Source organism: Siphateles boraxobius, unplaced genomic scaffold (genome assembly GCF_051911475.1).
Source record: "Siphateles boraxobius isolate OS27281-9 unplaced genomic scaffold, OSU_SipBor_1 1, whole genome shotgun sequence".
NCBI lineage: Eukaryota > Metazoa > Chordata > Actinopteri > Cypriniformes > Leuciscidae > Siphateles > Siphateles boraxobius.
This window is the reverse complement of record NW_027508699.1, coordinates 27,334,658-27,361,214: the sequence shown is the minus strand read 5'-3', so window position 1 is coordinate 27,361,214 and position 26,557 is coordinate 27,334,658. Positions and strand designations below refer to the sequence as shown.

The window sequence follows — 26,557 nt, the reverse complement described above, 5'->3', positions numbered from 1 at the left end:
TCTGAATCACAGGAGCCGAAAGCAATAATTTCTTTATCAGAGCCAGTGCGGAGCTCTGAGCTCAAAGGGCATGTTCAGCTCTGTACAAAATTTATGCATTTGACTTTGGATGCTAGCTAATTAGAAATTGTATGTTAATGGTGATGGGAAATTTGGAACAATTAGTTGGAAAGTGGGAAGTGAATCTAAAAGAGGAAAAGGTGTTTAATGCTGCAGTCCGTAACTTTAGATGTCACAGAAACAGAGAGATGTAGCTCATGACGAATCACGCAGGTCCTTGGCTACTCCACAGTGGTAAGGCCCGTACCAGTCTTAAATATAAACACTAGGGCTGTAACGATATGCGATATGAAACCGAAATCGCGAAATCTCGTTATCCTTCCCGTCCAGAAGAAATAAATATGATTTCACAAAAAAAGTGCCCAAAATGCACAGAATAAACATATCTAGTGAGTTTTAACAAGAACTGGAGTAGGCAAACAAAAGAAAATGAAGACTCACAAATATGTATAGAAGATTTACCTGTAGGTTTTTCAAATGTTATTTAATAAAAATATATTTTTATCCCCTCAAAATCACTCTTTTTGTTCTCTCCTCCAAAAGCCTCAAGTCGTTCCAAACCTGCATGACTTACTTTCTTCTATGGAACATTAAAGAAAAAACTGAAAAATGCATTTTTGAAAATGAGACGTGTTGTTATTGTTCATGCAATAAAAGTCAATGGTAACCAAAACTGTTTGGTTGCCAAAATTCTTCAAAATAGGATATTTTGAGTTCTGCAGAACAAAGAATGTCATACAGTTTGGAAAGACATGAGGGTGAATAAATGATGACAGAATGTAAATATTTTGTTAGACTATCCCTTAATGACAGTTAAACCATCAAGTGAGAACATTTATATGGCGTATAATATAAAAAACTACTAGGTAAAAAGAAATACTCCAGTATTCAAACATATTCTAGTGTAAATGGTAGAGTGGTTGCCTCCCTGATGCCTTCAAACATTAATCAAACTTCCTACCGTCATCCGAAAGTTGTCCGACAGCCGGCTCAGGTGAGGTATTTAAAATTCGGCTAATTCGTCTTGACATGGACAGCAGAATCCCTGAAAAAGCATGAGAGCTTGGCACCCGTTTGAGCGGTGGAGTCTCATTACGAATTTCATTCCCCGGTTCAGATGTAGATCTTAAATAAGGGGCTGAGCTGCGAGATAACCAGTCCCTCTGAAGATTAGCATGCTCCAGGAGGACACCGCGGCTGGTGACCCTCCGAGGGTCTGGGAGACTGTGGACCCTAGAGATGGGGGGATTGGACGGAGCCATACTGCTGCTGCTTCTTGACCATGTCAAGCTCTGCGTGCGCATGTCCCGTCCAGCCAGGATCCTTCTGTTGTGCATGTCCAAGGGCTCCTCGGGGGCTGAATTTGAACGATGCTTTAGCCAAGGCCTGCTGAGGAGACGCCAACGACGAGCACTCTCCATGCCAGACGAACAGCGTGATGGGTTCCTGTTTGACCCGGTTTGTTCCTCCGGTGTGGCATTCCGTGATAAACTCATGGTAAATGAGGAGAGAAAAGCTAAAAAAGCTTAACAATATCAAGAAGCAGGAAGCCAAAAATCAATTTCAGTTTCAAGCACTACCAATTACATCATAGTTTCATCTCGATGAGCTAGGCTGGATCTAACCAAGTTATTCGAACATAATACTCTAAATTTGATGCCTGACATAGCGTATAACAATGTCCCAGAGATCGCCTTGGAGAAACATGCTGAGCAAATGCCTCTCGTCTTTCTCAACGAGCAGCATGACATCAACTGGTGAGCCACCACTTCCTGGATTCTGGGTTGCTGCTAGGCTTTCTGGGAGGAAATAGATGTCAGATATATGTGTGCGTAGAAACACTTTGCCTCAGTATCCAATCAGCGCATGCGCTGCCCATCCAAGGGCCCCAATCTGTGGTTGGACTGAACACCAACTGTTTCATGAAAATAAATTCAGAAGAAGAAGAACAAAAAAATACCCTGACTTCAGAGAATCTGGTTCGTCAGTGTCAAGTCAATGAAATGTTAGTCACATGGATTAGTAAAGCAACAAGAATACATTCAAGGAAGCGATGAAAATATCTGTTTTAAAAATAATAGCAAAGTGAAACTGGCAAAGAACAGAAATGTTGTCACACACTGAATAAGAGAAATTAAGGTATTTGTACAAAAGGAGACATGAATACAATGAATGTCATTTTGATCTTGATTACATGAAGAGGTTGAAAACCAATCTTTTTTTTAACATATTGGTGGTCGAAAGCATGTCGGCGGAACATCAGCACACCCACGTCTGAACAAGAGCCCAATGAACTCAAGAGCAACCGATGAACCAGTGAGAAATTTAAAGAAAAAAATCCTTCCAAGTCTGATCCTTTCAGCGCTGATAACTAGGGTTTTCAATGCGACAAGGTTTTTATGAAGTCAATGGTAACCAAAACTGTTTGGTTGCCAACATTCTTCAAAATATCATTAGTATTCTGAAGAACAAAAAAAAAAAGTCTAAATAAGGTTGTCAGTATATTTCAATATAATCAGGAACAATACAAACAGGTTTTTAATTCCTATACTTTTAAATAACCAAGCCACTGGAAAAACTAGCTTATGATGTAGCTTATGTCCTTGTGTGACATTAAGAAGAAACACACAGTTTGTCAGCAGTACTTCCTGTCATATGCCAGATTTTGGGATTGGGCAGTCCATTTCCAGAGCAACGGATTTAGTACAAAAGGTCAAAGCTGTGAATATTAAAGTCCACAATCTCTGCTGAGATTAACCCATGAGGATTATTGACACTTCTGTAGATTATGACGATTAAAAGCCTACAATTTTAATTTGAGATTTAGGCGTACAGATCTTTGAAATCAGGTACCAGTGGAAAATTGTACCAGCATTGCCAATTAAGAGAAGTGCAACGGGTTCAAAATATGCCATTAATTGCCTTTAACATGGATGAGCATTTTCTGTTTTTAAATATTTATAAGTGAATTCTAGCAAAATGAGTGTTTACATGGTTGACATAATATGACGAATACAGTCAAAAACGTTTGGATCCCTACTCATTCAAACAAACCAAATTAGTTTAAATAAAGTTTTTTAAATATGATTGGTAGTACATATCATTATTATCTATTATACAGGCCACTCTCCACTCTAATATCAGTATCAGCCATTAAAAAAAATACATTGGTCAACCTAAATCTACTCTAATCTGTAGGCTACCACTCATAAAAGAAACTCACTTTAAAGAAAGTGCGGTCTCTTTGGTGCTCAGTGCAAGAATTCAAATATGGTATAAACAAAGATCTAATAAATGTCAGATGTGCTTCACAGCATTTGTGCTCTTAAACTTCACATTATTTATCTGGGTGATGCAGGTTATCCATAAATGTCTTTTTCGTCTAGTAGGCAGAGCATTTAATGCAGGTGAGCGAAATAGCAACATCCATGAACTTCTAGTGTTATACTATTTATGATGGTAAAAAAAGTTGGTAAAGCCAATTCCAGCCTGGATTAGAATTCAGACTCCCTGTGACGGTCCAGTCTGGACAGTAGCAATTAGCACCCCGTTACAGCCACCAAACAAGCTCTGTGCCTGGAGGCAGCGCATGAAAGCAATCATTATACACCAGTATCCCTCTTCACCACTGCGAGCGTGAGATTCAGAAAAACGCCATCATCTTACTTCACAATCTGATCTGAAAAAGTGCAAAGGTCACATTTCCTTTCCGTGTTTCAGTAATAATTCCACAAAGCAAATATATGTAGGCCATTACGACTGCTTAAAAGAAGTGCTAATGCAGGACTGATAACATTTATGGTTTGACATTGCTCAAAGCCTGTCGTCCCTTCCTCCCTCTCTCAAATCTCCACTCACCCATCACCTAAAAAAAAACACCAACCTCAAACCAAAGAAGTACACATTGTCTACATCTGACCACAGGAAATAATGACATAAGGCCTCCAGCTACACCTACCGGCATTTTTTTTTAAGCTCTATACTATTTAGTGCAGGAGGAAACCAGGAGGGGCAGGGCAAGCACGCACACCCCATACTAAAAATAGCACCTCTCAAGAATTAGGCCCTACAAATCTGTCAAAAATGTTTCAGGAGGGGGTAGAGGGGACACAAGGCCAAATCAAAAAAGACACACACAACCACAACGCATGAAAGTTATATAAGCGATCAGAATGCACTGTAACCTTTGAAAGTCACTGATGATGATAAAGATAACGCAAAGATCATGAATCATATCATGAAGGCCTGAAGCAGGGTTATTATCGTCAAGTCAACTAAAACTATTAAAACATTTCTGTTAATTGGAATAAAGCTGAAAAAAAGAAAAAAACAATGTAATAAATGAAAATTAGAAATGTTGCCTTGGCAATAAACTGAAATAAGTTTAAATTAAAGCAATAAAATTATTAATTGGAAATAAATAAAAACTAAAATGAACTAAAATTAAAAAAATAAAAATAACAAAAGGACATAATGAAATGGCTAAAAAAGTAACAAAACTAAAAATATACAAATAAAAGCCAACTCAAAATATTAATAAAAATATAATCACAACTAAAATAGCAATGGCCTGAATTTAGGAGAACAAGGACATGATCTAAGGGATGTAGCCAATAGTAATATTATTATTAATTATACATTTATACAATTTAAAAAACCCGGTTTAAAATGAACAAGAAGTTAAATGGTAAAAACCTAGTTCAAAATAATCAAGACATGCCGACTAAATTATCAGAAGGAAGAATGATATTCAATAATGGTTACATGAACATGTATTTTATTAAAAAGGTTCATGATAGTCATGATGTTGCTAGGTGTTTTTAGCATCAAAACACTGCAGTAAATATATAAGAATATTTGATGTAAAGTCCAGTGCTAGTTGGCAACATCCCATTAGTACAGTAAACACACAGACATGGGCGAATTCTTACATGCATTTTTTTTTCCACTCAACAAGAACAGACCCCCCAGAAACAGAGGAGTGTGTATTTTTAACCCACACATAGGTTAGCTCTCTTGCTTTGGCTCTTAAGGAGGGGAAATCCTGCCACCCCCACACATCACCCCCGTTCAGAGGCTGAGAAAAAAAAACACTTTCCATCTCGTCCTCAGTACAGCAGGCTCACAAAGGGTTTTGCATCAACAACAGCCTGTATGCAATGTTACTTATGAAAAAAAAAGTGGGAAATCTATCTCCCCAGAACCCCAAACACATGGTGAATATCTTTAAAAGTGAACATTATCTGATTACAGAAGAGTAGAAATGAAAAATTAAACTTCTGTCATAATTTCCTCACCCTCATATCGTTCAAACCTGTATTACTTTCTTTCTTCTATGGAACAAAATTGAGATATTTTAAAGTCTTCTTAAGACTGGGACACACCAAGCCGACGATCGGCCTTCTGACAATTTCGTGCAGAATTTCAGCGTTGGTTGACATAGTTTTTCCGGTGTGTTCCACACCATTGGTTCTAGTCAAACGGCGTTGGGTTTTTTTTGGGGCCAATTCAGCATACTGAATCGCCATCGGGCCATCAGTAGCTACGTTTACATGGACACCTTTTTGTTCAATCAGAATAAAATCAATCCAATTGATGAATCCAAACACTGTGTTTACATGAACGATACATAAAGTAATCGGGTTGATGTGTGCGATTATGTCACAAGCTTCAAATCGTAATTGATTTTTTGACACACTGCACGAATATACTGCCGCTGTTCGCGCATAACTATTCTCCTCTATTGGTTCTTTATTTGTTTTAAACAGCAGAGTTAATATTTATTCGTCTCTGTTCATGATTTGGAGACAATGAGCACCGTTTTGCCGAGCTGCTTATATTTATCACGCAGTAAAACCCCGCGCCAAAAACCAGTCGTCTGTGGATGAGTCTGAAACAAAGACTGGTGGGACGTTGTCCTGCTCCACTTTACAGACGCTGAGTGAAATGAGAATTTTAGAATAACAGGACACTCATTTAGATGACTTTATTCAACAGGAAGAACAGCTCGTTCCGCGCGTCATACATCATTACGCTATTTCAACGTAATTGCACAGGCGCAATCCTTTCAATTTCGGTTTTCAATCCGACCAGTGTTTACATTCTCTCGATCCGATTACAAAAGGAATAAACCACCCCTTTCAATCCGATCGAAATTCCAATCGGATCGAGCTCAATCAGATCGATTAAGGTGTTTACATGATTGTTTTTTAGTCCAATTGAGCCGCCAATCCGATTATAAGGGTTCATGTAAACGCAGCTAGTGAGAGAGAACTCTGATTGGTTGTTCAGCTTGGTGAAAGAGACAGTGCACTAAAATAAAAGCGAAAGTGATGAAAGCGAGCAAAGAAGTCTAGAAAGCACAGAGAGAAGGCTGTTATAATTTTACATCTTACCTGAGCAATCGAATGCATGAATATTTTTCATAATAACATGAGTCGACTGGAATAAAGAAAGTGATCAGCGCGATTGATATTCAAAATGGTTAAGCAAGCGCTGCCTTGTATATCTGCAGTCCTAGTTTCAGTTTCGCTTTTTCAATGATGAAGATAGACTACTGATACCTGCTGATATAGACAATATATTCACTTACATGCAGGCGCAGAACACACGTGCTATCGTTGGCAGTCACCTTAAGTCCTTTTGGTGTGTTCAAGACCAGCTTTATGGCCGAGACGCAGCTAACGAGAGGCGACAACACTGTCAGCTTTCGTCACCGCTAGTTCTTTGACGTCGGCTTGGTGTTTCCCATGCAGGCTATAGTGTTTCTGTCCATACAATGAAAGTAAATGGGCTCCAATGTTGTTTGGAACCCAATATTCTTCAAATTATCTTTTTTTTTTGGTTGTTCATGAAGGCTTGGAACAATATGAGGGTTAGGAAATACCATGCTGGGGGGATAACATATTTATGCAGGCCAAAACCTGAAAACAGTGTTATCATTTTAAAGGGCACCTATTATGCAAAATTAAATTTTACATAGTGTTTGAACATAAATGTGTTTTGGGAATGTCTGTACACAACCACCCTATAATGATAAAAATCCACCCAGTGCTTTTATTTTTTAAAATCCCCATAAATCATAAGCACCGTCTCAGAACAAGCCGTTCTCAGATTCAGGGCAATGTGACATAGATTTGCACAAGCCCCGCCCTCGACTGTTGATGGACACTGCAGTTTGAGCGTATTGCTTTGAGATATCGGATTCGGCAGGAAAATTTGCCCATGCAGTTGACATGTTTGTGAACAAGCCCAAACGTGATTTTATGAACATGTCATGTATACTTTCTAATATCGTGTCAATCATGAATAATAGGGCTGGGTAAAAAATATCGATTTCTCGATTTTAATCGATTCTCATTTTTACAAACCGATATCGATTCTTAAATCCCAAGAATCGATTAGTCATCCTGTTTTCAGTTGATGAATGAATGGAACATTGTAGCGCGCATCCCATCCAATAAACGCAATAATCTTAGTGCTTTGTTACTATTGATATGAAACAAAGTCTCAGATTTCAAATTACGTCCATTTTCTTACGAAATTCAAAAACATAAATACCGTTTTGGCGCTGTGGCGTGAGATCGCTCTGCGGCGCGCAGCTCAGCTCAAGAGAAGCAGCAGCGCGGAGCACACATGATCTTCTCTTCCGCCTTAATATTACCAGTTACAGCGTGAAATAAACATGAATGAGCATCTGAAAGTGGGTTAAAAGATAGAGTATAACTTATCGAAATCCTTATTGTCACATGGAATCGCTCAATCAGTGTTTCAACCGAGGAAAGACGTCAGTGAAACAGCTTGTAAACAATGTCATGTAACGTCACATTTACCTCGGAAAAACCATATCCTGTGACCATGAACTCGTTAGTCAGCTAGAAAAATTAACTCTAGAGAGGAGCACTTTGCTAAATATATGCACCATATTACATATGCATTTTATAATTATATTATGTTTTTCAATATTTAATGCATGTTTGAATAAATCTGGCAAGTTTTTATGACAGCCACCATTTAAATATTTATATTTCATATAACTTTATTATTAGAAAAATAAATAAAAGTGTAATTGTTTGTATACAAATCAGTAAATCTTTACCTTCAATATTAGGCTATAGTAGGCTAATGAAACAATTTTAATGATACAACTGACTCCCATAGTTTACAGCATTGGTTAAGAGATTTGTTTTCCTTGAGAAAATTTGCCATGTATTGTACCTGATAACCAAAATAATCAATATTGAATCGAATCGTAATCGAAATCGAATTGCAAGCTTGTGAATCGAATTGTGAAATTTGTGTCAATACCCAGCCCTAATGAATAATGACAAAAATAAATAAATAGCATCACTTTGTCGAAGGTTTTTTTCAGCAATGTGTAACATAAGAACCTCAAAACATGATAACATTTTTTTTTCAAAATTTGAAAGGTTTTCTAACATATAAGACCATGTACTTGATACCTTTTTGTTTTTTAACAACTTGAAACAGGAAATTATTATAAATGCCTTCAGAGTGTAAGGGGTTAACAGTGACAGTCAACAGAGAGCTTACATATCACTTTCATAAAACTTGACTTTTAGACTTGATTGCGAACGGGATCGGTATTGGCCATCTCTAGAAAAATCCTATTGGGTTTTTGTTGAGGGAACCAGAGTGATGCAAACTTATGGGTTGGTCAACAAAAATACATCATCATTGCAGCACTCTATGATGACAGAATTTTAATTTCTGGGTGAACTATTCCTTAAACATTTTTATTTCGGCCTTTGTGCAGATCGTACTTGAATACTAAGAGGACAAATGAGGACTCTTGGAGTAGAACTGATGACCTATTGTTTGTGACTCGTCTCTGGTGGGCTCTTTAGGGTGGCATGGGAAAAGGATGTCAAGAACAAGAGCTCAGATTCTCCTGCCTCACTGTACGTGTCCAGTCCAGCTGAGCGGTTTTCAAAAGCAGTTTGCTGCAGAGCCCTGATAAGATAGTAACAGACTGAATGGAAACACCAGACTAAAGGTCTTGTGCAAAATAGATGAGATGGCTCACCCTGGAAAGACATTTCACCGAGATGCTCATACACAAAACAAGACTCACAATACATTTAAAATATGTACACAAATAGAATCTAACGTTGAAAGCAAACTGTACTACAAGTATGCTCGCCCTATACACATACCTTCAACATCTTAATGATGCAGATTGCCGATGTCTATTTATGCTAAGGCGCCACATCAATGGGTCTTATCTCAGACTAAGTGATAGACATCTAAAATCTTTTATGCAGTAACCATAGAGCTTTTTCAGTTGTGGTACTATAGCAGTGCATTAGCATGATAAACTCGTATTGCTTCCCACAGTTGACTTCGGTCAGTCAGACTCTGAGGAGCCCACAATGGCTGACCCTATTTAGCCGATCAACAAATCAAATGACGCTTTGAAAGTTGCCTAATATTCTTAGGGTCTGGAAAGCAGCAAAGTGCACGAAACACACTAAGGGAAGTCTGATTTTCTTCAGCCTTTCATTCGTTCTCTACTCTCTTTTGGCAGTTTGCACAGCATTGCTAAGCAATGAAGTGTGATCTGTGACTGGTATTAGTCATTTGCAGGGCAAAAAGCACACAAGCTCTACATCAACAAGACACATTATAATGACCATCAGGCTGAAACACGTCATTTTGATACAAAGAGTAAGAACCGACCATCAATTCTGACAAGATTGGCTGGTACTCACATTAGAGATAATAGAACACTATTAAAATTATGGAACATCGGTTTGTGGTTCTCAACTGGTTTTGCTTCTATATATTTGTTTGATTGTATAATCAATTGGCGACCCAAACAAAGAACCAAAATGCAACCTTGGTGAGAATAAAATACTTATTTCTAAAACACTTTAAAAAAATCTTACCAACCCCAAACAATTGAATGGTAGTATATGAAATGCAGAAAATTAAGCCTATTTTTAAGGATATAAATTTATATGATATGATAAAAAAAATCATTATTATTATTATTATAATGTGGAAAAAAAAACCTCAACCAGGAACTGCTTGGTTATATGCAACCACTGTCACTGTACAAAGCAGAAGCTACACCTACCAACCGTTCATCTCCAAGAGAAAGACATGCAAGAGAACACACACATGGATAGACACAGCTAGTGTCACACAATCAAATGCAAGCTCTTCTAATGGGAGGAGTCTTGTTATGTATCGTGAAACAAGCCATCTGAAGTGAAGCATTGTGTATGACAGGCATTGCGTTATATGTGCTTAGTAGACTGAGCAAACCATTTGCTGAACTCTGGGTAGACCGAAGCTCTACAATACATGCTTCAAAAAACATTTGCAACGCAAGATGTCGAAATCCCTTCTGGCTCTATGTTTACATATGACAAACCTTCCTAAATAAATGTGGTTGCCTTGAGTGCACCTACAAAGCCAAACATTAAAAGCTTGAGAACAGACTGTTGTGAAGGTGCTGCTGATGGCAAAAACGAAACACTGAGGGAGCATATCAAATAACCTTTGGCTTGGCGTCACATGAGTCTCTGCCAGTAATACGAGATTGTGGAAGTCCGAGTGCAGCGTGGCTTTTATTCTCTGTTTTATTCAGGCATTTTTTCCTCAGACTGGTCATGGTGAATCAGAGCAGACAGGTGGAAAATTACCATCTAGATTTTTACGATGAGGAAGTGCCTACCAAATATGAGCTGTCATGAATTATAGCAGTGCTGAATGCTAAACAAAAGAACCTGAAGGTTTATCTTTAATCAGACAGCCTTGTCTTTCTCGTGTTCTTTCATCCCTCATCTTTTCCTTTGGAAATCTCGCTCATTTTCTTCCTCGTATCTGCAAACCATGTGTATCTTTATCTTCAGCAGGTACTATACAGATCAGAGGAGATATACTTCCCTCCTGACAGCTTGGCTTAGATGATCCCAGATGAGCGGAAGCTTTATTGATGCATTTTTGCATTCGACCTGCTCACCCGTAATGACTCACATCTATCAAAGGGCTGTGATAAAAAACATGAGTTACATTAACCCAGGGCAAGAGAGCATTTAATTAAAAGAATACGCTGCTTGGAGGATACAGCCCGACCTTGAGTAACTTCTAATGAATTATCTCTGAATGCACAGCTACACTGGATAAATACAAATTGAGGAACATTATAATTGGATAGGCCTACTTACAGGCACAGATGAGTCTCATTCCAACCAAACAATTCAAAGGCACCAAATCCTCAGTGCATTTCTAATGCGGAGACATGAGCTGGTTAACAAGAGGATGTTGTTCAACCTTAGGGGTGTTATCACAATCAAACCAATTAAGCCAATCAATCCTGACAATCCACGCGGGTCCATTGGGGGTAAGTAACACTCCTGTATCAGTCTTTAAAAGAGCAGGAAGGAAGCACATGCCACCAGTCTGCTGGCACGCTGTATTCGATAGCCCGGAGTGGCAGGAATTCTTTCGTAGGATCTCTTCCACATGGAATTAATATTCAGATGGGAGAACACAAGCTGCAAGAGTGTTCAAACAGACATTCCCAAGTCATTTATAAAGGAAAAAAGAAATAGCAAAGTTAATTTGTGTGCATAATTATTAGCTAATAAAGTGACAAAATCATTCGGCTATTCACAAGAAAGAAGCCAAACTTCACACTAAATTCAGGAAGCAAAACAAAGCTAATTGTACAGTAGCAATAATATAACAAAGTAGCAATACACAGCCTTTTTGCCACTGAACATTTTATGCTGAAAACTACAAGCCAAGAGTCACATTAATTCAAGTAATGAAAACATTATAAATATTTAGGGCTGCAGCTATCAATTCTTTTTGTAATCGATTAATCTAGCACTTAATTGATCGATTAATCGGATAATATTTTGTGTGTGTTTTATTAACAGAATAGTTATATTAAACTTGTGTCTATTTCAGTTAAAGCTGTTATAAGTTATATACTATAAGTTATATAGTATGCAAGTTATAAAGCTATCTCATATGTGAATTTTCCTTTAAGATGTTATAATATAACCACTCTAAGCATCTTTGTGTATTCTGGTAGTTTAACGCTGAAGAAGAGCTGTAACGTGACTTGTTGTTGAACACGCAGTAAAAGCTGGCGCACTTTTTGTTCCGTGCGTTTTAACTGAAAAATGAGTACTCCGAATCTTTATTAAAAACCAACAGGCTGGGGACTTTAATTTTTTGTTGTTGTCTGTAACTATTTGGCAGAGATGAAATACAAACAAGGTCTCGCAAAAACTGCAATACAATATTTGTTCCTCCATCACGTCCCGGTGTGTACAGTGAATGCATCCTGAAATTATTGTTGCGTGGCTACATAACGTCGTTTAAGCATAGTGATGCATTGCTGCAATTGGTCTGACTGGCGTGTGTCTGTGTGTGTGTGTTAAGGGGTTCTTTTTTTAGGCTATACTCTCTTGCAATTGAACGTGATAGTTACGTTTACTACTTAAAAATGTCATCAAAGCTAAAAATCATATCTAGTCAAACCGCATCCGACATCGCTACAAATACAGTATGGGATTAAAATCAGCGAACATCAATAGGCTTAGACTACGTTACCTTGTTTCAGCGAGTTAAGTGTATTAAGTGAATTGAGTGTGTAATGATCCCACACTTTAGACAATTTCTGCCATTTATTTACATATTTATTCTCCCCCATCGCGCCAACTAAATTCAAAATATATGCTTCCTGAACAGGTCCGTGTGAATAAACGGTCCGTGTAAAACAATCAAATCCCTCCGCCGCACGTATAGTGCGCGTCATAGGAATTTAACGAGGCTTCGAGGCAGAGTTTTTGCCTCGAGGAATTTTTGTAATCGAGTAACTCGAGGAATCGTTTCAGCCCTATAAATATTATAAACATAAAAATATTTTCATTTAATATAAAATAATATTGTTCATATTCGTAACTTTGTATATTGGATTTTAACAGCATGTACAATTTCAAATGTAAAAAAAAAGTATTTATTTAAAACATATAATTTATAATTATAATATAATTTATAGTTACTTCAAACAAAGGATGGTTTAATATAAGCATTTAAATCTGAGTAATGTATATTAGTGTATCACTACGTAAAAAAAATGGTGTACTGTCAGGTTCATTCAAAAAAGCCCAAATAGAGTGATTAGGGCTTCAAAGTGAAACAGACGGTTCTATCATTCTAAAGGGGTTTATTTTGTGATAATGACCACCTTAATGTACATTACCTTGCTTATTGCATGACTACTTGCCAACTAAATAAAAAATGAGCATGAAATATTGATCTGAAATCGCATTATATTGTGAGAATAAGAGACCACAGAGTAATAGAGATATGAAACTAGTACAGCGAAGCAGGAACTTGGTTGGTCAGTCAGACCACAGAACGATGTGACTGACAGATAAGTATCAAGTATTCCTGAAAGTCATGTAATAATACAAAAAAATAGGGCATTAGAATGTTCTTCATCACCATGTTCTGTCGCAAGACGAGGTGCAAAATATTTATCCAAGAATGATCAGGAATGGGCCTGAAAACAGGAAAGGGGGCTTCCTGTGTTTTCAGGTAACGCCTGGAATCCCAGGACATTGTCTTCCAGCCACTCAGCCACTGGAAGTGAAAGGAAAGGGTGGAGAACTGACAGATACCTGCCTTCGTCTCCTGGGAAACACCAGTGCGCCACACTCTACTGACACAAAATATTCAAAAAATGGTGGTGTTGTTTTTTTTTTACACAGTTTTCTGACTTGCCCAGAAGTATCAGCATGCTCTTTTGAAAGATCTACCGAGACAAAGGCACCTTTGAACAAGCCTTGTGAGAGGAAGCAAAGCAGGAGGCCTGGTACATCGGAGTTGAGCATGTGAAACTCTTGTGACTACAGTGAACTCAATTCAGCAGGCTCTCTAATTAAGGGGCTTTTCAAACTGAACATTCAGCACTGCAGGCAACTCACCAACTCAAACTTGATGAGGATCTTGACTAGGCAGCATGTGTTCTTCACTACTCATCACTCTTTGTGACACAAATCACTGAAAATCTGTCATTGTCCTAGTTTGTTCCTCAGGAGTTCATGCTAAAAAGATATGCTCCACATTTTACTGTTTCCAGCTAAACTTTAATAAGCTTAGACACAAGGGTCTTTCTCCAAGTAAATGGCATGAAGTGAGCATCCACAATCCACATTAAACGGGGGCTAATCCCTGTCTATAAGGTGCTTAATAGACTGAAAATCAGGGATTAATAGAGAGGCAAGTCAAGGACACATTAAGTCACTGAAACGCAATTAAATCTGACTTTGTGAGTGAATTTTAGACAGAACTTTGGATGCAGAAATGCAAACAAAAAAAAACTGGACAGCTGCTACTCTACTGACCCATGATTGCACAGCATATTAATGGAATCATATCAGTAATGAGTAAATAAGAGATTTTTTTATTATCATTTATCAGCATCAAAATTGTATTAACACTATTGTTAAAATGTTGTGGTCATTTTTTTGAAAAATGTATTCAGCAAAGATGCAAACATTATTTCAAAGTGACAGTAAAGGCACTTATAGCCTAATGTTACAAAAGATTTCCATGTCAAACAAATGCCTTTCTTTTAACTTTCTATTCATCAAAGAATTTTAAAAAAATGCAGTTTCCACACAAAAAAATATTAAGCAGCACAAGTGTTTTCAACATTGATAATAATAAGAAATGGACACTAAATAGGCATATAAGAATGATTTCTGACGGATCATGTGACACTGAAGATTGGAGTATAATGATGCTGAAAATTAAGCTTTCCATCACAGGAATAAATTGTGTTTTAAAATTTATGAAAACAGAAAAAAGTTATTTCACAATATTACTGTTTTTGCTGTATGTTTTGATCAAATAAATGCCAATATTGAGCATAAAAGACTTGCTGTTAAAGTAAATCTTACTGACCTCAAACTTTTGAACAGTAGAGAACATTGGGTAATATTGGATATTTAATTGTGTACATGCACAGAGTCATTTCCTCTCTTTTTACTTTTAGAATACTTTTGCCATCATCTAACGCTTACTTAATCTTAAAAAAACACTAGCCTATTAATTTTATACACTGTTAAAAGTCATTTTAGCAAATCTCACAATGAATATCCATTTTTCATATTGTAGTACATTCTAATGTTGTGATGCCAAAATCAGTTAAGCAACTAATATATATATATATATACACATATAGCAGAATTTGAATACTGACTAAAAAAAATTCCTAAATTGAACATACAAATCAGTTCGTACTGGAAACCGTGATGGCAGCTCTGCCTTCTGACTAAAGGCCACACGGAATTGTTTTGTAGTCATCACTGAAAAGAATGGCCATGGTCAAAACAAGTCCATGAATAGGCAAGTTGGCATGGAAAACATTATTCTTAACAGATACATAAGGGAAGCGAGGGGGAGAGAAGCCGAACAGCATCCTTATTGAGCTATTTCAGCTCTGGAATGCCGTGATGAACGCACTGGTGCCGGTTGCTCTGGAATTTTGGAATCCAGTCCACTGAGGTCATTCTCGGAACGGTCTGCTTACATCATAGTCCCAGCCCTGTCTGCTGACAGCTACAATGAACGAATGAGCGGCTCACGGCGGGTGGAGGAGGTGGTGGTGCAGCAGCAGGGCGCACATCCTGAGCCGCCCGCCGCTAACACAATCCCACTATTCACTCCAGCCCCTCCCCACCCTCTCTCGGCTTCCTCTACAAGATTAAACACATCTAAGCAGCAAGTTCTCAAACATTCATCAGCATTCACTTTCATCCACCATGGCAGAACGTCCCGTACCTATTCATTTTAGTATGAGGGACATGACGTAAGAAGCTTGGTAGATGTAGGCGAACTTTTTGAACCTGCAGGCCCAAACAGATGCCAAATCTGACAGGACAACCTACGCACGCGCCAACCCCGAACTTTGTGTAAACGAATAGAGGAAGTACATTTATATTTCAAATTTTTTACTTACATAACTCTAGGCAGCAACAAACCCAAAAAGGATCCCGATTCCCAAATAGACTGCCTAATGCAATACAAACACCCAATTAAAGCACACAAACACCATTTAGGACATAATAGGCCCTTGAGTAAGACTGTGGGAGGAACATGAACTATAACAGAACAGTTATGTTATTAGTTTCCCCAGACATAAAACATACAGCTTAAACAGAGGAAAAGACTTCCCAGGAATAACAAGTCAGGAAATGAACAACTCACAAAAACGAAAGCCCCTGCTCGGCTGATTATTTTAAAACCACGATTCACTTCCACTCTATCTGAGAAAGTGATGTTGAACATGATGAGCATGTAGCTGCCGTGGTCATTTAATTATGGATGGTATGACATCCCTGCTTAGGCCAGCTTTAATGTGAGAAGGGGGAAGTGGTCTCTGACTCTCTGACTCTGAAATGACTCATTTATGTCTCACTGTGAGTTTGCGCTTACTCCAGTGGGACTTTTGTGAGTTAAAGACAAATACCAAAGAAACAAAAACTGTCATATGGTGTTGGGCAGCACATGACTGGAGAAAATGTGAGAATTCTTAACGCATTACAACAACACTTCACTGGATCACCATTTCATACAAAACATTTCTTCTCGATCAAATTGGGAATCGCTACAAATGAACATGTCAAAGAGAGCTATGCTAGATAGAAAATTTGGAATGTAGTGCATAAGTCATGCACCAATTATACGATACATTTATGGCCCTTTTTGTCCTTTTTTGTAGCTCATTGTAATTGCATGTGGGGAAAACGCTGGTAAAATGCCTCCTGTGCTCCACAGAAGAAAGAAATTCATAAGGATTTGGAATGAATAAAACGAGGGTGAGAGTTAATTGTGACACCTTTTATTTTTAGGAGTACTTAACCTTTAATTTGTTGATTTATGATTTTTAGAACTAGTTAGTTCAGCTCAGAATTAATGGAAAATGTAATGAGGAGTCAATGGCAGTAGGTGGACAGAACTGGATGTCCTGTCTTTCATGTGAAGTGCCTGGTTTCGACTTACATCCTTAAATAAGAAGACAACAGGCTGCCATGACAACAGCCCCTGGCAACATGTCTATAGGGTCTAAACAGCCTTAAAGAAGCTTTATTTAACAACACTGTTCTGGCAACACAATCAGTAACCATGGCTTAATATTTAGTTTTGTAAATCAGAATAAAATGGTCCATATGAACAACCCCACATTAAAACTCCACCTGAAACCATGACAAGAACACATTTGAATGTTTGTCAACAATGCGATGAAACCTATTGCACCCTATCTCCTATTATAAGTACTAATATTCAGTACTAATATGAAACATTCACAACCAGATCAACATTCAAACCTGTTATGTTTAACCAGGATTTTCTCCACAGCCCTTCCCTTAACCACAAATCATAATATACCCAGATTTTAATCCATCATATAACATGCCATTAAATCACATTAAAAGCAGTAACAGTAAAAGTGTACTAGATCAGGCACACTATATAATGTATTAGCATATGGCCTAACCTAGAATTAATCTTTTCAGGTGTCTAGAATAAGTCACAAACAGGAAGGAAAATACATGTTTCTATTAGAGCTTTGCTGCTATGGCAAGCCATTTTAATATTTATTCCAAACAACTAATCAGTAGGCTATCTATGTTAATGTAATAGAGTTGTGCAGGTATGAAATCACTTTGTAGGCTAAAATGCCGAGTTAGCATTTTAGCACTTCCGGTTCCATCGTCCTGAAGACCTTTTTTTTTTTTTAAATGGGAGTTTGGTTAAATGGTTGAAATAAGGTCTGTGATGAACAAGCTCAAGACACCTTCACGTTTTACTCTACAACATAAAATACACCAGTATTACCCACTCAGGATTTTTTAAGCTGTTACGGGTCTTGAAAAAGGCGGTTGCAATGATTGCCTAAATGGGACTAGTCTACGTCATCACGCAGAAAAGGTAAACTCAGTCTGCTTTTACAGACTTCATTTCTAACTAGGATGTATTCCAATTGTTGCCAAGCTACCAAAAAAATAAAAATAAAGAATAAGTACTAATATTCAAATAATAGCTTTTAGAAAAAAATGAATCGGGAACCAGCAACAATTGGAATTCATACTAGTTGAAACTTGAAAGTATAATTAAATGGCAAAAAATGCTAACGTTATTTGTCTCGAAGCAGTTAATTGTCAATATAATAGAGACTGACTAGTAGCAAAAAAAATACTAGTATATAATGATTAGTGCTAGTGCCTAATTGAATAAAAGTCTAGTGGATATTTACCAATAATTCACAAACAAAACTATATCTACTATTGTTGGTCAGTGATGTAGATCTTTATTGGGTGTTTAACTTATGAACGACTCTGTACTGCAGGTAACGTTAAAGTCAATAAATAAAAAGGGATTTGGACACCAAGTCAGTTGCCTGTGCCCCAGTACTGATGAATGTCCACAAACTTCCCTTGAAAAGGAATAGGCTAAATGTCAGACGGCTTGCCATAAACAGTCCTGCTCTCTGACAATGCTTCGCTAAACATAAGACTGAATTCACTTCTGTACTAAGAGTGATCGAAAATAAAACCGCAAATCGTTCAATACTTAATTTATTTAAGTTCAGAGTTAGGCTATCTTTAAATTGTGATTCGTATCACTGAGGTGTTGAGGTGAACAGATCTAACGTTAGAGACTGAAGACAGCGCGGTCACTGAATATCACTTACCGTACACCCGCACCCATCCCTGCTGCTGGCAAAACGAGTCCATCAAAATCCCGTCGACCACTGGGTCCAAAGAAATCATGCCTCCCTGAACTGAGTCCACGTCGCCAACGGTTACTGAATCCGTCTCCATGCTCGATACACCAGTTCACGGTAACGTCCAGGTAATACTCCAGTCCGGTGGATTTCCACGCGCGTGGCTGGAGAACCTCAGTCACAATGTTTTCTGTTCGTTTGTTGTTGGTTTAGAATCACTGAGCTTAAAACCATACAGCTAAAAAATTGTTTAAATAAACTGGCGACGGCAGTATGACAATGTTCAAACTAAACGTTTGGATTTTCCCATGATTTTCCTTTTTTCAAAGTCGGAATATATTATGCACGCGAGACTCGAATCGGTGTTTACATTACACGGTACCTACGTTGTCGGCAATAAAATAGAGTAAAAAAGGAAATAATAATAAAATAAATCTTTGATAGTGTTTTTAAAAACTTATCACAACCAAAAAATTACGAAAGTGCAAAGTTTTCTTAACTCGAAGCAGCAGGCAAAATTAAAACAGAAACAAGCAGCAGCTCTTTACGTTCTATTGGGAAGAACTGCTGTTGCTGGCCTGTGTCCATGAGTCAGGTCGTGGAAACAGTCGTAACAATTGAATGAATCCAGGCGACGGTTTTCCTGGATCGACGGCAGGAGTTTACTGCATTGTCCTTGCGGCAAAGATCATCAAAATAACAGCAAGTATCTGTTTATTGTTCTGCCGTCCACTTAAAGTGTGACTCGTTGTTTGGGACTCCCTCCCTTCCTCCCTGTCCTGTGGTGAGGAGGACAGACAGCCCTTTTCACACTTCAAAATCCAGACCGCTTTTCCACCTCAATCACATGCCATTGCCAGCCTGTGCGCTGGGATTCAGGGGAAACTAGAGGATGACCGAGAAGATCGATCAATACATATAATGTTTTAAACCGCTTCAGTCAAGCTTTTACTACTTGTAAATTGTATACGTTTTTTACACATCAAGTTCAGGAGTACATAATGTATTTGTTGAACGTGAAAGAGGACGAATTGAGACTTTGACAGCATTGATCGACATTGTAAAACAGATGTGGACTGATTATCGAGTCTGAGACATCTGCTGGTTAATCTCGTGCAAAAAAAGTCACAAAACGTTTCATTGTTGATAGGCTTTGTATTAATTTCTTGAAGAACATATTTTGCAGCCATTACCCATATTGAAAAATATATGTAATATTCAATATTGGAGAGATTTAGCGGAACATGAAATGCGGCCTTTGTCTCCCTCTATTGTTCATTTAGAAAAAGTACAATGCATGTTCTAAATTAAACATTTAAATCAGAAATTGAATGTAAATGATCAATTTTATTTTTAATTGTACAATGTGTTGCAATTTTCTGTCAGGAATCACACAATGTTCACCTAAGGGTTTAATTAATAATCTTTGTAAAGACTAAATGCAGAACATGCATTGAGTAAGTGCAATCGACCGTTTTATTAATATTTTTATTGTCATTAAATAATATTAATGCCTCAGTGCAATGTAATTCTACTGCTTTCTTGTCTTCGTTGTGGCTTCAGCTGTGAATAAATAAGACACAAAAACTTAATTTAAGGAATAAAACGTAAAAGACAAGAACATCTAGAAAAACATGGGTTCAATGAAAAAGATTAAATTAATTATGCACTGTTTGATATAGAAATGAAGTATAATAGCAAGTTGCTAGCTTATATGCAAATCATATAAAGCAGATATAGCACATACTCACATTGTGTGTTAAGCTTGAGCAGAATAGGTGCCAGTACGTCTTCGAGGTGCTTCTTCTGTTCAATAAAGTCTTGAATTGTTGCATTTTTGGTGTTGTGTATCCAGTTTGATTTTGACAAACAGATGTTTATACACATGTTCTATAGCAACATAAACAGTGATTAGACAATGTGTACTTTTTGGGTTTAGCAAACCCAGTGTTAGACAATCTGAAACTATTTCACTATGGATATAATGAATTATGAATTACCTTGTCCCCCTTACTGAGCTTTCCTTGATTTTTCTCTTGATCAGCAATACTGTCTCTTACTTCTTGTATTAATGCTTGCAAGCTTTGTTTGGCCTCTGTTAGGAGAAAAAAATCCTCAGTATTAATCACAACCAGATTTAATGTGCTGAAATATTTCACTTTCTCACCAGCCCATGCCAGATACTCTGCACAGTCCAGCTTGTCATAACGTCGGGCCACATCAACAGCCTTCTCTCCGCGGAAATTGGTAGCTTGAAAATCTGCTTTGAGCTCAACCAAAGTTTTCAAAGTGTCCAGCTGACCCCACATGGCAGAACAATGCAATGGTGAGTAGCCTACAGTGAACCACATTGATTATTTCTTGACAAATTGTTCTTCAGTGCAACAGCTTAAACAGTCTAAAAAATAGAGGTTGAGGGTGAGTAAATGATGACAAGAACAAGATGTAAATTTTTGGGTGAACATTTATAGATACCAACAAAGAAAGCTGGTTTGCAGATCTTAGCTGGTCTCCCAGGTCTTGACCTGGTCAAGCTGGTTTTAACCTTCTGAGACCCAGGTTTAAAACTTTTAAATAATAATAATAATTAGCATTGGTTTCATGCCATTCCATTTAGAGCATATGAAACAAATGGGGGGAAAACATTTTTGAAAAAAAATATTTTATTCATGTTATGCTATGTCCTCTGGACAACATGACTTAAATAAAAAAAGACATGGAATGTGTAGGCAAAACCAATGGGATTATTTTTTAATTTACCAATATTTTTTAGGTTTCAGATTTTTTTAACCAAATTTTGTTTAAAGATGATTCTCAACTATGTTATGGAAGATATAACAAAATGAATTGATATACCATTTTACTTTATGCAATAGGTGGGTACAATGGCCATAAATGGGTAGTCCCATTCAATCCAATGTATCTGTACACTATCTAATATGCATATGAATGTATTCTTGGGGCAACGTTTAATGAAAAAATAAGTGTAATATGGGCAACATTTTCATAATAGTATATAATATTTCATAGTAATATTACATTTCTTTCCGTATTTACTAGTGTCTCCCAAAATGCCTGATAAACATGCTTTAGATCCTGGGGCCAGTAATATGTAGGCTACTAAGTAATATGATCAGATTTCGGCTATGGGATGGGTCAAATCTTGAAAATGGGTTGTTCAAAAGAAAAAGAAAAAAAGTATTCTGAAATCACAAAATCCAATCTTGGTTTTGATCTGGATCAAATCCGTTTGTGTTGTTCAAAACGTTTTAGTAAGATTGGGATACATTTAAACCAAAAATTCAGGATTATACTGATCCCAGCAGAAGGGAATTCAGGAACAAAAATGTAATAAAACTTTAAAATTGTTCAAATACTCTTGATAAGTTTAACTGTTAAAGTAATACATTAGAAGTAGACATTATACTTCCTATTAAGCCTTTCGGTAGCCTATACAGTAAAGTAAAAAAGAGATGTTGGCGCCGTAAAATATCCCCCAAACAGCTGTAAATATAAAAAAATAAAAAAAATTTTTAAAGTGTTTTATGTATTACTGTTTGTAAAGAATTTGGCAAGATCATAAGAGATGAACCACCAGTCAAAGTTATTTGCGTGCGAACACAAAGTTTATCGGGAGAATGCTACGCGGAACTTTTCTAAGAGAACGCAAAAGCATTGATACCCCAAAGCCCGATCATAAATAGCAAAACATGGGATTTCCAAATCCAGATCATTCTGATCCAGATTAAATTTTTTGAACAACTGGCCCGGGTGTTTTAAATCTGTTAATTTACGTGTATGCTCAGCTATCAGAGAAATTCACTAAACTATAATTATCCACTAACGTTACAGAGGACAAAGGTCTATTCCTGGGTTCCAGGAGGTAAGGGGCTTTGGACAGCTTGGTCAGGCTCATGGGTCAGGCCAGAGACAATTTATTGGGCCAGGCTCAGTAACCATCTTAAATCAGCTCAGTAAGTTAGTAACTGTTAGCCTAGCCTAGTTTAGTTTTTTTCCAGCATAGGGCTACATAAGATTAATATTTTTCATCCTGTCTTATTATGTTAAATAACCCCATCTACAACAACCTTTACTGCAGTAGTTCAATTAGCCAAGCTATAATATCTTTGTTAACGAAGAAACCTTTGCTAATTAGCCTACCCCGCGCTGTAAATTCATTGACGTCAGCGCCGTTCTGCACGAGCTCGCGCACGATGCCGCTCCGTCCTAAAGTACAGGCAGCAAACAGCGCATTTCGTCCGACCTCATCTTTTTCCCACAAAATATTCTCCGGTTGTTTACTATCGGTGGCACTGTTACTTTCCAAAAGACGCTTAAGTCCCTCTACATCATCATCTAAAGCACATAGAAGTACAGTTTTGTCCTCAGCTGACCGCATTATGACTTTCGGAAGAGGGATGTTGTTGTGCGTGCCTGCCTGCTTGCCTTGTCTCTATGGCAACCGGGCAGTCATTTTGGTCATTATTTTCACTGGCCACTAGATGTTGCTGCTGCTTGTTTTAAGAAATAAGAAGAGCTGAGAATCTGAGCTCAGCTGAACTGAGAAATGACATATTCTTGTTTATAGCGGTCATAGAAAGAAAATCAACCCTTATTTATGTCTGTTATTATGAAATTAGAAACCAAAAACTTGTATCTGTAATATCAGCCAGGTATGTACATAGAACCAAATGTTATGGATCATTACACGCATAAAGAAACAGGCAACTTAAAAAAAATAAAAACATTTTTTTTTATAAATAAATTAGAAAGCCCATGAAAAGTTCAGGCTTCTCTATGGAAATTACATTCTCATCACATAATAAAGGACTAATATTTGAACAGGAAGATCAATATCAAGATAAAATATGTATTTTAAGTCATTTATTTTGATTCTTCTACTAAATTAAAAGTATTGAAAAGTGAATTCTCAAATCGACGTGTTAGTATATATCAGTTAATGTACTGATCCACTTCATATACTATTTACACAGTGTTTTCAATGAGAGGAAGAAAGGAAATTATGAGGAATATGGAGATTTATTGTGGTAAATTTGTGATATATAATTTAAAGGGGGAAAAAATCATATGATTCTCTTAAAGGTTATTTAGCTCGTGATAATAAGCAATGGAAAGTCAACTGACACAGGAAAAGAGTGCACATTCAGTCTTGTTAACACGTGCATTGTACATTCCAACAAGAACTTCCTCATTTAAGTAAAACCAGGAACGTTAATTGTTAAAATATATCTAATGACAAGTTTAAATAACTGAAGGCTATTGCAATTCTGGGTTAGCTACCTGAACTCAGCATTGGTGTCCATCATTAGCACTATCAGATCATTAGACAATATGACACAAGGATATGTGATAGAATTCACTCTGTTATAGAGGAGAATCATCTTTTACTTTCGGATATTAGTGACATCATGTCATGCCGCAGTTGCATTGCTCAAGGCATGGAACGATCACATTACAGAGGGAGAGAGAGAGAAAGTGTTTGTGTTAATGGTGGTGTGTAAAGAATGTGGAATGAAAGGATTCGTGTCAAAGGTTCTGACTCATGTCATAGCTCTACTTTCAAGTATCCACTCCTGACCTGTGCCTAAGTCCTGCTCTGTCATTGAAGTCTATTTGTAGCATGTCTGTGTTCAATGAATGACTGTATTTCCAGTTGCTCTATTTTAGGCCAAAGAAGGAAACTTTTTTATGATGCGGGTCTGTAATTATAGGAATATTGGGAGCAGGCAAACGAAAGGAAAAGGAACAGCAGTATCAAACACAGAAATATGTCAGCTAAGCCTGAGAGAGATACATGGAAGACAGGTGTTAATATTACGTTTCAGTTATGTAGTGAAAAAATTGTGACATGCTTATATTTAGCTTTTTTCTTTTTTATTTAATACAAATATTTAATTTAATTTAATTTAATTTGATCCATTCTCTAAACTACTAGCCCTATAGTGTCACGGAAAGTTTAGGATTTATTTTATTGAATTGAATTCTATTGGACAACATTAGCTACAACACATTCAAAATAATAAAACATTCTGTTTTTTTTTACATGTTATGGAAGAAAACATTGCTACAGTATTATGCACATACACATGTGCTCCCTTGTTTGTCTACGCTTGCTTGTAATAGCCTTTTAGAACCATCAGATACTAGCTCAGTAGACCACTTAACCATTTCAAATACTCGAAGTTCTCAGTTATGGTGAGATGAACACACGTCTGGCTGTTTTCACCATTTAAAGTGTGGACAGTCAGCATCTGTACTCAGAGCCGTTAAAGCCTGTGCAGTCATGCTTCACTTCTCCGAAATGGCAAAACAACATCTGTGCTTGTCTAAGGAGTACTAATGTGCCTGAGGCTGTCAGAAGCCTCAGAGATTTCACCGATTGGTGCCGTAAGATAGCAACCACTTGTGGCTAAAATACAGTAGGTCTTAGCATTTATGTAGGTTGCGGCTGCTTGCATCAGCCCTCCTTTGTCCTCCTTTTGTAACTGATGAATGTTTTAATTACGAGTTTATATTGACCAGCTTGGTCCCAGGGCTAATCATAGTGCATTGAGAATCAACACAGTCTTGTATTGCGTTGTAAGTCCATTACATCATCTTATTAAAGTCACTGAGCTCCATATCTACCAATCTGTCCAAGAATGTAATTTAGGCTAAAGCTAAGAGCGACTGAACGAAAGACCTTCGATCAGGAATGAAAAAAACGTTCATTTTGCTTCATCCTAAATGAAGAGCTGACCTTCTGCCCTATTAATCTAAAATAATCTCTTTCTGATGTCATATTCCTCGTTCTTCCATGTCTGTTTTACGTTTCTGCCTTGAAATTAGTAATCGGGCTCAGCTTGACCTGAATTCTGCAAACTGCACTTATGGCTGAATCACGGCACACTAAAAACAACCCCTTTAGAAGACTGGGTTCAGGAAATGAGTAAAAGGCTTTCACGTCCTAAGAGTTCAATGATGTCCGCCGCTTTACAGTGACTCCTCTACACTGGATTACAGCCTGACGTGTTGGTGACGTCTTCCATTGCGAGAGATCCAAAGAGAAATGCTATTTCTCTAAGCCGTCAGGCCAATAATGGGGAAGTTTTAGTCTTTATGTTTGTTTCTGCCAACTATAATGTTGGATTTCTTCTCTTCCTGATACTTCAGCCACACCTGTTTAAGGAATACAGGTTTAACCGCTTTGTACGCGTTGAGTATTCACATTCTTTAGAGCATTCAATATGTTAAAGGCCGTGATGCAACCAGTGTGGCAGTTACAGTACATACACTCACCCATATAACTTAGTATATTTGGAATGACATTAACATGACCTAGTAATAGTACTATGTGTGTGGTTTAGGAGTGAGAATTCTCAGTAGTATTAGGTGTGATTTAAAGCCCAATAATATAACAAGTTCAATACCAAATCAAATCTAACAGAGGCATTTTTTGGCTGTTGGTCTGAATGGTGGCATAAGTATGGGTGAGATAATGATAGGATAGATGGACAGTTGGATATACATTACCGTCAAAATTTTGAGGTCGGTAAGATTTTTTAACGTTTTTGAAAGAAGTCTCTTATGCTCACCAAGGTTTTCATCGACTGAAGCGAAAAACGCTTGTGGCGCAAGCACGCCAGGTTACGCAATACTCGTTCCCTCGTATCGGTAACTGATACGTTCTCTTACGAGAGGTTATCTCGTATTGCG

General features: G+C 37.4%; 2 protein-coding genes across 5 annotated transcripts in view; both read right to left on the bottom strand.

Annotated features, from left to right (window-relative positions):
- Window positions 1–19,711, bottom strand: part of rasal2 (RAS protein activator like 2) — an 80,052-nt gene extending 60,341 nt beyond the window's left edge. For 2 of the 4 annotated variants that reach the window (XM_077231755.1, XM_077231764.1), the window contains exon 1: window positions 1,022–1,818. In XM_077231755.1, coding sequence (XP_077087870.1) covers window positions 1,022–1,556 — 535 coding nt within the window. In that variant the 5' untranslated portion in view covers window positions 1,557–1,818. Of the gene's footprint in view, window positions 1–1,021; window positions 1,820–18,808 lie in introns of those variants that run through there. The other 2 variants (XM_077231782.1, XM_077231773.1) reach the window with 2 other exon arrangements.
- A 588-nt stretch (window positions 19,712–20,299) lies between these two features.
- ankrd45 (ankyrin repeat domain 45) lies at window positions 20,300–23,273 on the bottom strand. Its single transcript, XM_077231983.1, has 5 exons — window positions 23,003–23,273; window positions 21,009–21,176; window positions 20,842–20,936; window positions 20,593–20,731; window positions 20,300–20,404 (listed from the first exon to the last, which is right to left on the bottom strand). Exons 1-5 carry the CDS (start codon window positions 23,238–23,240, stop codon window positions 20,373–20,375), a joined length of 672 nt encoding a protein of 223 aa, XP_077088098.1. The 5' UTR covers window positions 23,241–23,273; the 3' UTR covers window positions 20,300–20,372.
- Window positions 23,274–26,557: the final 3,284 nt, after the last annotated feature.

Coding starts and splice junctions, on each gene's coding strand:
- ankrd45 (XM_077231983.1), bottom strand. CDS start 23,240: ATGCGGTCAGCTGAGGACAAAACTGTACTTCTATGTGCTTTAGATGAT. Junction 21,177..23,002: donor CAATGAATTTACAGCGCGGG/GTAGGCTAATTA, acceptor GGTTCACTGTAG/GCTACTCACCATTGCATTGT. Junction 20,405..20,592: donor GCTCAAGCTTAACACACAAT/GTGAGTATGTGC, acceptor ATTTATTCACAG/CTGAAGCCACAACGAAGACA.